We start from the raw sequence: 13422 nt of genomic DNA on the forward strand, positions 1-13422 counted from the left end.
CTTAACTTTGATAACATATAAAACTCCACTTTAATAGCTCCATCCACACACCTTTCTGTTTTCACAAAATTACATCTTTATATGTTGTGTGTCGTGTTCCCTTTCACTCACCCCACGTTGGGGCATCACTTGTCATGTTCCTTCACTGAGCCCCACGTTGGGGGCCACTTGTCCCGTCTAGCCACCCCTGCTGGAGGGGTGGTAAATCCTTGTGGGTTCGTTCCTGAGGGAGGGAGAGAGAAATAGGGCAGGAGGGAGATGCAGAGAGTGGAGACAACACACGGTTTCTGATCAAGCCTCTTCTTCTTTATTGAGAAAACACCGTATCTTATAAAGGTTTCGAGGCGGGAAAACAAGGCAGGTGACTTAGGTCGGTTGCTAGGAAACAGGGTTAAGGGATTAAGGCTGGAGTAAAAGAGGAACCAAACTAAGGTTTTTAGCACAGCACTGAAGGGCCGATACCACCCTGCCTGTAGGCGACTGATCTTTGTTCTTCTGGCTTCTCCTGACAGGGAGTAGCACTCCCCTGCCTATTTTTGTAACTCCCCTCAGGGAGTGACATGCCTGGCTAGCAAATGGCCAAGCAGCTGAATCTTTGCAGCTCCCCACAGTTGTGTGTCCAAAATAATATATATTTTAAATGCATTACTCTCTTATACTATGTAGGAAACAACATATGGACTTATAAGCCAACATTATCATAATATTAGCTTTTAGACTAATGATTGTTTTAAATGTGCTAGTCTTAATCTTGTAGAAAAAAATAAGTGGAGTCACAAAAAATTGTTACAATAATACTATCTTTTATCACTGCCCATGTAGTTACTGTTACTAAGATCTTCATTTCTTTGTATGGGTTCCAGTTATTGTCCAGTGACCTTTCAATCCAATCTGCAGGACTCTTTTTAGCATTTATTTCGTGGCAGATCTAGTCATAATAAGCTCCCTCCACTTTTGTTCATCTGGGAATTTCTTATTCTTCCTCACTTCTGGAGGACAGTTTTGCTGGTCATAGGATTTTTGATTAGTAGTTTTCTTTTCTTTTACCACTTTGAATATATCCTGCTTCCTTCTTATCTCTGAAGTTTCTGATGAGAAATCTGATAATAATCTTATTGAGGATTGCTCATGTGTGATGAGTTGCTTCTCTGCAGCTGATTTCAAAATTTTTGCTTTGTCTTTTGACAGCTTTATTATGATGTGTCTTGGTGTGGGTCTTTTTGAGTTCCTCCTACTTAGAATTTATTGACCTTGAATGTTAATATTTATGTCTTTCATCTGACTTGGGAAGTTTTCAGCCATTATTTCTTCAAATATTGCCTCTGCCCCTTTCTCTCTGTTATGAGGCTCCTACAGAGTGTATGTTGGATTGCACAAGTCCTTTAGATTTTATTCACTTTTCTTCAATCTTTTTCTTTCTGTTACTCAAATACAAAAATTCCCATTGTATTATCTTCAATGAGACTGATTTTTTTCCTATATGTTCAAATATGCCTTTCAGTTTTTGCCACATAAGTTTTATATATTTTTTTAGGTTCACACTTAAGGATTTAGTTTTAATCAATGCTGTGAATAAAATATTAGTCTAGATTTTCTTTAGTTGGGGAAGAATTTAGAATGTTGATAGTATTTATGAATATTCTACAATTTATCTTATTAAGCCTACAGATTTTGATTTAGTTCTCTAGGGTTTTAAATTAAACCATCAACATGTAATAAGTGATTTTTTCCTTTTTTCCCCAAATTTTATCTCTCAATTTCCTTTCTTTTTTTCTTAACCTGGCTAAGTCTTCTTGTTCTTGATTTTAAATAGAATACTTATAAATGATTCAACATCTAATACTATGTTTTACATTTTTAATAGAAATGCTTTATTGGGTTAAGGATGCTATCTATTAGCCTTGTAAGAATTTTTAAAAATATTTTGAACAATGAATTTTGTCAAGTGTTTTTTCTTCTTTGTACGTCTCTGAAAAAGTTACATATCTATTTTGGGGGCTAAACCTTCTTAGTCATAGTATATTACTTACTAATATATATTTAGTATATATAATATATATTACTAATATATTACTTGCTAATAATATATACTCACTAAAGTTTTAATATATTACCAGATTCAATTAGGTATTATTATGTTTAAAAGTTTTGTATATGTATTCACAAGCATAATAATATGCCCAATTTGGGGAATAAATTTTCTACTTACAGAATTAATTGGGAACCTCTATTTTTTTATGTCATGGTAACAATAAATAACTCAGAGGGAGGAAATGTAGTTAATTTTTACTACAATTGAGTGTTCTTATAAATCATGGGATTCTAGGGGAAAAGCTGTTTCAGTGGCACAGATAATTCTTAGGAAAATATTAATACCCACTCTAGCCTAGTGAGTAGTAGTTTTATCATATCCTTGATTTGGAAGCAAAGCATAGAAACAGATGGTCCCTTACTGTGGCAAGAAAGGGAAAGAAAATTTGACACTGGACCTCAGAAAGGCAATGCTTTATGGTAGGAACTTTTCTTTAGACAATTATTTTAATGTAGACATTCATATCTTGAAGATGGTCTATAATGAAAAATCAAAAGTAGGTTTGAAGATTATGAATGACTATATATCAAGTAAGTATATTTGTTTTCAAAATATGCTACCTTACCTTATTAATTTCAGAACTTTCAATTTTATGAATAATCCTTTTTGACCTAAAAACCTTAACAATTTCTCTAGCCAAATTGAGCATGACATTAATCTCCTCCTTTGTTTTCATTGTAATAGCAATTTCCTGGTGATCACATTCAAAGTAGCCTGAAAGATAACACAATATTTTCAGAAAAAATAAGAACAGTATTTCAACATTTCATGTGGACAGTAAGCTGAATATTTTTGCTCTAAATCCACGGAGTACAACCCTCAACACAGAGAAGTGTATCTCTCTTTGATGAGTCCTCTACAGTCAATCTGAGTTCAGCACTAGCTGCATAGTTCTGTTTACCATCTTCTTGTCAGCTCGTACTTACACCTGCTCACGAGGAAGGACAGACAGTCCCAGTCGTAGGATTAGCAATTATTCTCATCTACCTGCTTGGAACACTGATAGGCTTTTCTGGACTCTAGGTCTGGGATTTATGGCCTGCTTTTCCATTCTGTTTGAATCAGGATTTTTGACTACAAACTGTGCACTTAGCTTCTGATTAAGTCCTCTCATTCATCCTGGGTCACTGTCCACCTAGCATGCCTGTGCGTCTAGATAACTTATCCATCTGTGCTTTTCTGCCTTTCTTATCTGGATTCCTGAATGCCCACAGAGTTTCATTCACTTAGATTCTATATTTGGGCTTTTCCTTGGTGATGACTTCTTGTCTGGCTTGATGACTATCTGCCATGCAAAATCTCTCAAGTCCAGTTCCATCCTCAGGCTTGCTGTGCCCTTTTACTGCCCACCATCTGGTACCAAACCCCCTCTTCTCCTCACACATGCACACTATAGTCTAGGAGTGTGTCCGTCCCCCTTCCAGTATCGATTCTATACTAGGAGCATGATGTGGCATGATTCAGGGACTAAGCTGTTGTCATGTTTAAGCATAGAAGTTCCCAGCAGACATATTGAAGATCTGGGAAGCTCTGTTCTGATTTCAACTTATAAAGCTAAATCCTCAGATGGCAGCTCCATGGCAAGTGGAGAGAAAAAAGAATCTTTTTCCTTGTATTGCTCAGGAAGGTATATGTACTTTTGGTTTGGAAGAAAATAGAATTTATAAGTTGATAACCACATGTATAAACATGCAATGCTAATGCATTTCCTTTAGAGAGAAATTGAGCGGTCTTCATTGAGGTACAGGGCAGAAAGAACAAGTGAGGAGAGGTAATGTTACTCCAAACCCATGCAGCCACAGATATGATCATGTTGATTGCTGTTGTCACTCCCTTTAGTACTAGTAATAAGTAGGTTTTCTTAAAGATCAGTTTTGTTATCCAAACGATTGCCTTTCAGAAGTAATGATTTTAAGATATGGTTGTGCTTAATCTTTAGAAAGAGGGTTACCTACCTAGCTCTTTCAGAGCATGAACTGTATTCTTCATTATCCTCCTTAATAACATCTATGAAATAAAAGAAGTATTATCCTCATTGGAAAACAAGCTGTTATAAAATGTCTTTACATTTGCAACTGATGGATTTTTAACCTAACTAATAACTTTAAAGAAAAAATATGATGGGGAGCATTTTAGGGCTTACAACTGAATTTTGTGCAATAACCTTAATTTGCTCCAGGAAGAGTGGTATAGAGAATAAAAAGTGGCATAACAGGTTGATTTGGAGAAGCCTGAAGGAAAGTCATATTTTTTTTCCTAAACGTAGTTTTCTTTAGGTTACTATTGATTCTGAAAAACACAAGCATAGTAGATATGTTCCTTTTCAATGTTACTAAAACCTCCAAATTGGGGATACAGGGGAAGCTTTCAATCTTAAGTGATGGAAAAGGTTTGGCCAAGCTGTGTGAGAGCAGAAATAGGGACTAAAACTGGGCAACATATTAGAGATTCAGGTCCTTTTATATTTCCTACTGCGTATTCTCAAATTCTACGTCTAAATATCCTTTCTCCAGGTTAGAAAAGGTAACAAAATTCAGGAAAACAGTTTTTTTTAAGTTTATGTATTTATTTTGAGAGAGACAAAGACAACTTGAGTGGGAGAGGGTCAGAGAGTGATGGAGAGAGAGAATCCCAAGCAAGCTCTACACTGTCATCTCAGTGTCTGATGTGGGGCTCAAACCCATGAACTATGAGATCATGACCTGAACCGAAACCAAGAGTTGGACGTTCAACCGACTGAGCCATGCAGGCACCCCCAGGAAAACAGTACTATAGTTCCAGGTGGTAAAGAAAAAAAAGATACCTTTGTGTTTTACTACATATCATATGTTCAATTTTCTCCACTACAGAAATTTGGGGACATTACACAAAATTTAGATGTTTCAAATTGCCTTGAAAGGTAAATGCTTCACACAGTTGACAAACTTGTGAGAACACAGTGTTAATTTGCCTCAGTCAAACAAGTAAAAAACAAAATTGAAGGGATGTCTGCCAGCTCAGTTGGTAGTGCATGCAATTGCTGATCTTGGAGTTGCGAGTTTGAGGCACACATTGGGTGTAGGGCTCACTAAAAAGAAAAGAAAAGAAAAAAAGATAAAAGAAAGAAGACAAAAAGAAAGAAAAAAGAAGAGAAAAAAAAGAAAGTCTAGAAATTAGGCCCTCGAATTCTCTTTGCTGTTTACTAGCTATGTGACTTTGAGCATAATCATTCAACATCTCTTGGCTTCCCCCCCCCCCAAACTGTGTAATGAAAGAATTAGACAAGGTTTTCTTCTAGATGAGTTATTACTTTTCCCAGTTTCCAGATCCCTATTCTTTGCTTCTATTACTGTTCACTGTGGGAAAATTAGGCACAGTGACGGACGAGGAGCCTTTGGGAACAATGAGGAAGCGTTGGCTGCCCAACACGTGCCGTCATGTCTCATCCTCCAGTATTTCCCACTGAGCACATCTGGAGCGGAAAGCTCCTGCAACTTGGATCAGGAGGGAGCTGCCCACTGCACTCAGGTTTCACAAGAGCTTCCACATGAACCAAAAGCTGGCTTGCAAAAGCCTCATAACTTGCTACTGTGGCACAGACATTTCAGGAAGCAGGCATTTGAGGAATACAAATGTAGACCAGTTTAAGTTTTTACAGGAATTACTTAGGAAATCAGGAGTCAAGGACTACATCTACATATGTAGACAGAGAACATAATGGGAGGGGGCAGCTGAGGGATTGGAGGAGTACACCCTCTCCTTAGCATTTAAAGTTCTTCTCACCTGTTTAACTTGCTTAGAACTTGCAATTTGATCGATGATAATCATTATATCTGCTTCACCTTGGACATAGCCTTTTAGCATAGCGTAATTAAAGGACTGCTGATGACTCATCTTTTTATCTATTATTTGCAGCAACTTGGGGGTTATGAGCTGAAAAAAACCAGAGCTACTATTTAATATAAATTGTATACATGTAGTTTATTATATGTTGATTGGTTTACCTAAAGTAGATGATAAGAAATAACATTCTTTCAATGGTAACTATAGTAACCTGTCTAGGTTCTTAGTTATTTTATTCATGATAGCTTTATAACTTCATGACTATGGCTATTTCCTTGTAACTAATAATGTTGGGTGCCTACATGAAGCGATGACTTTACTCTTTACTTGTGTCCCTTAGAGAGAACTGGATGTTGTTTTCAACTGATTTACATTTTTTGGAAAACAATGCAATTAGTCTTCTGGGCTTAAGTAAAAAAATGTCTATTTAAAGTACTGCTACTTTTACCTGCAAAACCTCCTACTAACCTTCTTACTAGAAGGTTATTCAGGGGTTAGAACCCACACCTATTACGCTTCTTGTGTGACCCCACCATTAACTTCTCATTGTTTCTTTGATGAGGGCTTATGTTTACAGATCATCTCTTACCACTGAGCAGTCCCCTGACTTCTGTAGAGTCAGCTAGTTATGTTTTCCTGTCTATACTCCATAAACTCCATCATCTGCCCTCCAACTATCTGCCATTAATCCTTGAAGAGCTAATTTATGCTCATCCTTCAAGATTCAGTTCAAGTATCACAAGTATTACCTACTAAAGGAAGTCTTTTTTTTTTTAATCTCATCAGTATTCTATACATACTCTGTTTTGCACTTATCCTACAATATACCTTTGGAACATCTAGATGACATGTCATTTCCCTTCTACAATGAGCTCTCTGGGGGTAGAGAGTATGGCTCATTTGTCTTCATGTTCTAAGGACTACCATCTGACATGAGATAAAGGTTCAGAGTTTCCTGAATATATATTCAAACTTTTCTTAGGTTGTTTACCAGTTTTTTCATTTCAGATATTTGGTAGACTCTGCATAATCTCCTGTCAGAAAGAATTAAGCAGTCACTGAATACACTTTACTTGCCTTCCTCAGGTCAAATAGCACACTAGCATTATTTACAGTCTCATTTAATATGAAAATGGGAAAAGCTACTAGTTGCATATTTTTAGACCTAGTTGATTTATTTCTCTTGGTAGCAAAGTTATTTTTAAGCATATATAAGAAAACTGTAAATTTAAAGATTCTGACCTTAGTTTTATTTCTAGATTAACTATGTCTTACTTAGCTTTGTATCTCTCACAGTGCTTGTATGTGTATGTATCATCTTTGTGTATGAAGAGAGAGAGAGGCAGTGAGAGACAGGGAGAGTATATCTGTATCCAAATATACACTTCATATGCTTTGTGATGAATGAGTTTCATGTCATTGAAATAATTGTGTAGAAAATATCACACTTGTTGTAGAAAGATGTATTAGATAACCAAAGATCATTTTGATGCTGTGATTTTTATATTACTACAAATTTATATACCATGAAATGTCTATTTTTTGATTTCTTGATGTGCATGAATTTATACTCTTTGCTTTGTCACTGTGAATGGTTTGCATGGTTGTTTTGTTGATTTATACCAGGTATCTATACCCGGTATCTATAAAATATACACAATTTTGGGGATAATTTATATTTACATTAATATGAAACTTTTCATGTACTCTATATTCAAGAAAAAACTGTGGTGAGCATTTCTATACTTTCATAGGCTAAGCAAACTACAAATATAATTTGGATATTTCTAAAACACTGTTATAAAATTTAATTTGTGAAAGGGATATCACATTTGAAATAAAACATTTCAATATAAAGTGGAAGCTGTAAAACTAGTAAGCTTTGGTCCATATTTCATGAAGCAGTCATTAGAATTTGAAAATGAATGATCTAATAGTTCTTTACCTTTAGGATACGTAGTATGCGAAGAAATTGAACAATCTTAAAAAAGACTACAGCTTGAATAAAATAAAAAATATAAGTAATGTCATTTGTCTCAATAAGAATGACATCTATGATGCCAACTAGTGTAATTGTCAAATCAAATAGATGCCAGGCATGTAAAAAATATTCCCTCCTCATTGCAGCCATCTGTTGATTAAAAAAGAAACATTATCTCGTTTGTTTTTGTTTTACTGCAACATTTTCTAGAATAACTGAAACCTCACTAGTTAGGTTTTTTCTCTGATCTACCTTAAGACTACTTGTCTGAAATACTAGTAAGTAATTATATTAACTTGAAATTAAAATGGTTGAAATATGGAAGCATCCATTCCAAGGGAGAAAGTATTAAAGATTCCCTACTATTTTATGACAGTTCATTCACTCATTCCTTCTTTATTTCAGAAAACTTTTATGGAAAATCTATGATAGCTAAACGATTGGGAAGTATTAAAAATGACTGTGAATTCAAGCCTGGGAAATGGGATTTTCAGTGGAATTTTGAGGAAGAAGTAGGCTTACAGAAGATAAATTTGTTAAGAATATGCCATTTGAGATGTACAGTATTTTGTTGGAGAGATCGAGTCATCAGTTGTCTATGTGATCTGAGGTTCTTGATAAAACCTGAGCTGGGAACATGAATTAATTGGGAAGTTATTAGACTATAAATGGCAGTTGGTGCCAGTGAAGTGAAAGAGAAAGCATGATGTGTGAAGCTCTTTATTCTTTATGTCCACATCTCCTGTCTCATATTCCATATCCTTCACACCAATCTAACACCTCTCCAATCTGCATGCTTACCCACTCATCCCTAAGCTCCAGTCACTGGGAGTGAGGTTCTGTGCAGGCATCCTGGTGTTGCTTCTAAGTTTCCCCTCACTTTTGTCCATCATGCTATGTACTCACAAAGACAATCTCTACTTTTCGATTCATATAACACAATACTGTTATCAGTTTGTGAGGGTTCATTTCCTCATTTTATAACTATCTTTATATTAGATTTAAAAATCAAATAATGAAATGGTTTTCAAGTTTACAAGGATATCTATCACTCTACCTATCGATCTGTTTATCTATCTAATATTAAAAAAATAAAATGAACACTACTATCCTGCTAAGTTTAAGAACACTATCAACACCTTTGAAACTCCCGTTAACACACATCATTTTAAAATTTGTTTTTGCAAATACAAAATCAATTTTTAAAGTATGGATGTTTCTATTGAGTTGCCTTTAAAATTTACTTACCTTGAATGTTTTATTTATTTTTGAGAGACAGAGCACCAGTGGGGGAGGGGCAGAGAAAGAGGGAGACACAGAATCTGAAGCAGGCTCCAGGCTTTGAGCTGTGGGGCTCAAACCCATGCACCGTGAGATTGTGATTGAGCCAAAGTTGGACACTAAACCAACTGAACCACTCAGGTGCCCCAAAATTTACCTTTAAAAATTAAAGTTTATTTGTTTGAGAAGTGAGAATTTCATATACTCCTTTAGAAAATTGTATGTAGTTAATGTTGGAAAATGAAATTAGGGAATCTCTGAGACATATAGCATGTTCACACACACACACACACACACACACACTTTTGGATTACCTTAAGTAGATCCTCTGTGACATAAAATGTAAGAAAAAGGTAGTTAGAATATTTTAATTCATGCTCATAGATATCATTTAATTCAGTTATCCAAGAGATTGTAATTGGAAACATATTCATTAATACCACAAGATATCCAGCATACTCAAATTCATTAGTAAATACGATTTTATGGCATGCCTGAAAAAAGCAATATCTGAAAAAAAAAGTTTTATCTGATAAAATAATTGTACTGAATTATTTTCATTATATGCTCAGGTTTGTTCAAATCATTTATAGCACAGAACTCAGCTTCGTTCTGGGCAGGAGCAGTCACTACCGAGCACTTTCTGGCATCCCACTTCAGATACTGTCCTTTTCGTGTCCTCCTCTGCTAAATGTCTTGGGGCTGGTTTCCTTTCTTTTTCCCCCACCTTCCTCAACTCTCATCCACCTTTACTTTTTTTTTTTAGCATTTATTTATTTTTGAGAGACAGAACAGAGTGTGAGCGGGGGCAGGGTAGAGAGAGAGGGAGACAGAATCCGAAGCAGGCTCCAGGCTCTGAGCTGTCAGCACAGAGCCCCACGTGCTTCTCAAACTCATGACCACGAGATAATGACCTGAGCCAAAATTGGACACTCAACCAACTGAGCCACCCAGACACCCCCCACTTTTACTTTTAACAGAAATACTTTTGGTCATAAATGGCTATAACGCAAACTGGAAGTATTTAAAAAAATAATAAAACAAGGGCACCTGGGTGGCTCAGTCACTAAGCAACTGACTTCGGTTAAATGTGTCTCCCTCTCTCTCTGCCCCTTCCCCACTCACACTCTGACTCTATTTTTCAAAAAGAAACAAACATTAAAAACAAACAAACAAATAAATGAACATTAAAAAAAATCTTAAAACAAAGGGAATCCCTGCCACCTTCCAGAGATGACTATGATTAATAGTTTGAAAACTATTCTAACCTTTTTGCTTATGTAATCATTATCTATAAACACAAAAGAAATTATACTTATTGTTCTGTAATTTTTTTCTTTTCTCTTAACGATGTGTCATGAGCATCTTTCTTTGTCAAAGCATAACATCTGGAAAAAGATCCCAGGATGTGTGGTAGTGGAATAGTATACACCCACACTTTACCCAAAAATGTAAATTCATGTATATCCATTGAAAAATAGTTTATGTGCCAGGCAGTGGAACTGTGGACAAAAAGATTTACTTACATATTTTATTTTTTTCATTTTTCAAGTAATATAATAATGATTATTGTTAAAACTCAAGTGACATGATTAATCAGCTGCTGATTTAAGATTAGGTAAGTAATGGATCCCTTCCCCATTCTCAGAGGTAGATCTGTATTACTCGGGACCTGAAACTTTTACTGTTTGGGACCCTGAAGATGAATTTAGGAATAAATTATGATCCTGCCTCCATATTCCTAAGGCCTCTGGCAGTGACTGTGTGAGGGAGGAGGCGTAGCATGAAGCCTTGTTAAAAGGTGAACTATTTATATGATTTGAAGAGAAATCAGAATATAAGCTAAGCCTTGTCAAATTCTGCCCATCTCAGTTCTATCTCCAGAATGCTATTTTTACCTTTTTAAAAATTTCAGCTGTAGTGAGGTATAATTAACATAGACTTGTAGATATTTAAAGTGTACATTGTGGTGATTTAATGTATACATTGTGAACAGAGTCCCCACACTAATTAATTAACACATCCATCACGTCACATGATTGATTACTTTTTGTGGGGTATGAGACCGACCATTCATCCAAAATTTTAACAAATTTCAAGTATACTGTGCAGGGTTTTCAGCTAGAGTCACCGTGTCTTATATCAGATTCTCAGACCTGACAGCTTCTAGCTGAAAGTTTGTAACTTTTTACATCCGGTCTTTATTTCCCAAACCCTCAGTGGGTAACCAGGTAACCACTTCACTATTCTCTATTTCTATGAGTTGATTTTTTCTTCTTTTTTATATTCAATAGGTTAGTGATGTCATGCAGTATGTGTCTTTCTCTGGCTTATTTTCACTTAGAATAATGCCCTCAATGTCCATCCGTATTGTTGCGAAGGGAAGGATTTCCTTTTTTCTCATGGCAAAAAATATTCTTTATTCAATCATACATTGATGGGCAATTAGGTTATTTTCATATTATAGCTACTGTAAATAATGTTGCATTGAACATGGGTGTGCAGATCTCTTTGGTATCTTGTTTTCATTTCCCATGGATGTGAAAGGAATTTTCATGGGATTGCTAGATCATATAGTTCTATTTTGATTATTTTGAGGAACCTCCAAACTGCTTTCCATAGTGGCTGTACCAATTTACATACCTACCATCAGTGCACAAGGGTTCCCTTTCTTCCATATCCTTGCAAACATGTACTATCTCTTGTCTTTTTGATGATAGGCATTCTAACATCAAAAATGAAATGTGATATTTCACTGCATTTTGATTTGCATTCCCCTGATGATTAGTGATATTAAGCACATTTTCATATATTTTTTTGGCCATTTGTATGTCTTCTTTAGAAAAGTATCTATTTGATTCCTCTGACCATTTTTAACAGGGTGTTGTTGTGTTGTTGTTGTTGTTATTGAATTGTGTGAGTTCTTTACACATGTCGTATACTAACCCCTTATCAGATATATGATTTGCAAATATTTTCTCCCACTTCATAGCTTTTCATTTTGTTGTTTTTTTTCTGTGCAGATACTTTTTATTTTTTATTTATTTTAAGACCACTTGCTTTATTTCTTCATTTTAATTAAAAATACTTTTAAATGTTTATTTATTTTTGAAGGAAAAAGAGACAGACTGTGAGCAGGGGACGGATAAAGAAAGAGAGACAGAATCTGAAGCAGGTTCCAGGCTCTAAGCTGTCAGCACAGTGCCCGGCATGGGGCTCAAATCCAGAGCCACGAGATCATGACCTGAACTGAAGTTGGATGCTCAACTGACTGAGCTACCCAGGTGCCCCTCTTTATTTTTGAGAGAGAGAGAGAGAGAGAGCAAGTATGTGCACACATGTGAGTGAGAGAGGGGCAGAGGGAGAGGGAGAGAGAGAGAATCTCAAGCAGACTCCATGCCCAGAGCAGAGCCAGATGAGGAGGGCCCTATCCCCTGACTGTGAGATTGTGGCCTGAGCCAAAATCAAGAGTCGGACACTTAACCAACTGAGCCACCCAGGAGACAATATGCAGAAACATTTTAGTTGATGTAGTATGACTTGTTTATTTTTGCTTTTGTTGACTTTGTTTTTGGTGCCAAATCCAAAAAGTCATTGCCAAGACTGCTATCATGGAGTTTATCTCCCATGTTTTCCTCTGAGAGTTTTATGGTTTTGTGTGTTACATTCAAGATTTTACTCCATTTCAAGATTATTTCTGTGTATGGTATCTAATAGAGGTCTAGTTTCATTATTTTGCATGTGGCTGCCCAGTTTTCCCAGTGTCATTTACTGAAAACACTATCATTTCCTTATTGTATATCATTGACTCCTTGTCACAAATTAATTGACTATATCTTCACGGGTTTATTTCTGGGCCCTCTATTCTGTCCCATTGATCTATATGTCTGTTTTTATGCCAATACCATACTATTTGTTTACTACAGATTTTTTCTTTTCTTTCTTTTTTTACAATAGTTTATTGTCAAATTGGTTTCTATATAACACCCCGTGGTTCTCCCCACAAGTGCCCTCTTCCATGACCATCACCCCCTTCCTCCCCCTCCTCCTTCATCCCTAGGTTCTTTTCAGTATTCAATAGTCTCTCATGATTTGTGTCCCTCTCTCCCCCCAATTCTCTTTCCCCCTTCCCCTCCCTATGGTCCTCTATTAGGTTTCTCCTGTTAGACCTATGAGTGCAAACATATGGTATACAGATTTTTTTTCAATTTACTTTTCAGAGACAGAGAGAGGGGGTTCAAGCTGG

The 13422-nt window shown here is 36.0% G+C and overlaps 1 protein-coding gene across 1 annotated transcript in view; it reads right to left on the reverse strand.

Annotated features, from left to right (window-relative positions):
- The window catches only part of SLC9C1 (solute carrier family 9 member C1), an 83053-nt gene that overhangs the window by 21534 nt on the left and 48097 nt on the right, over positions 1-13422 (reverse strand). Inside the window, exons 15-19 of the mRNA XM_029940696.1 lie at positions 9491-9686; positions 7860-8045; positions 5855-6004; positions 4048-4099; positions 2658-2806 (exon numbers count right to left, since the gene is read on the reverse strand). Coding sequence (XP_029796556.1) covers positions 2658-2806; positions 4048-4099; positions 5855-6004; positions 7860-8045; positions 9491-9686 — 733 coding nt within the window. The remainder of the gene's footprint in view (positions 1-2657; positions 2807-4047; positions 4100-5854; positions 6005-7859; positions 8046-9490; positions 9687-13422) is intronic.

Source organism: Suricata suricatta, chromosome 5 (genome assembly GCF_006229205.1).
Source record: "Suricata suricatta isolate VVHF042 chromosome 5, meerkat_22Aug2017_6uvM2_HiC, whole genome shotgun sequence".
Lineage (NCBI taxonomy): Eukaryota > Metazoa > Chordata > Mammalia > Carnivora > Herpestidae > Suricata > Suricata suricatta.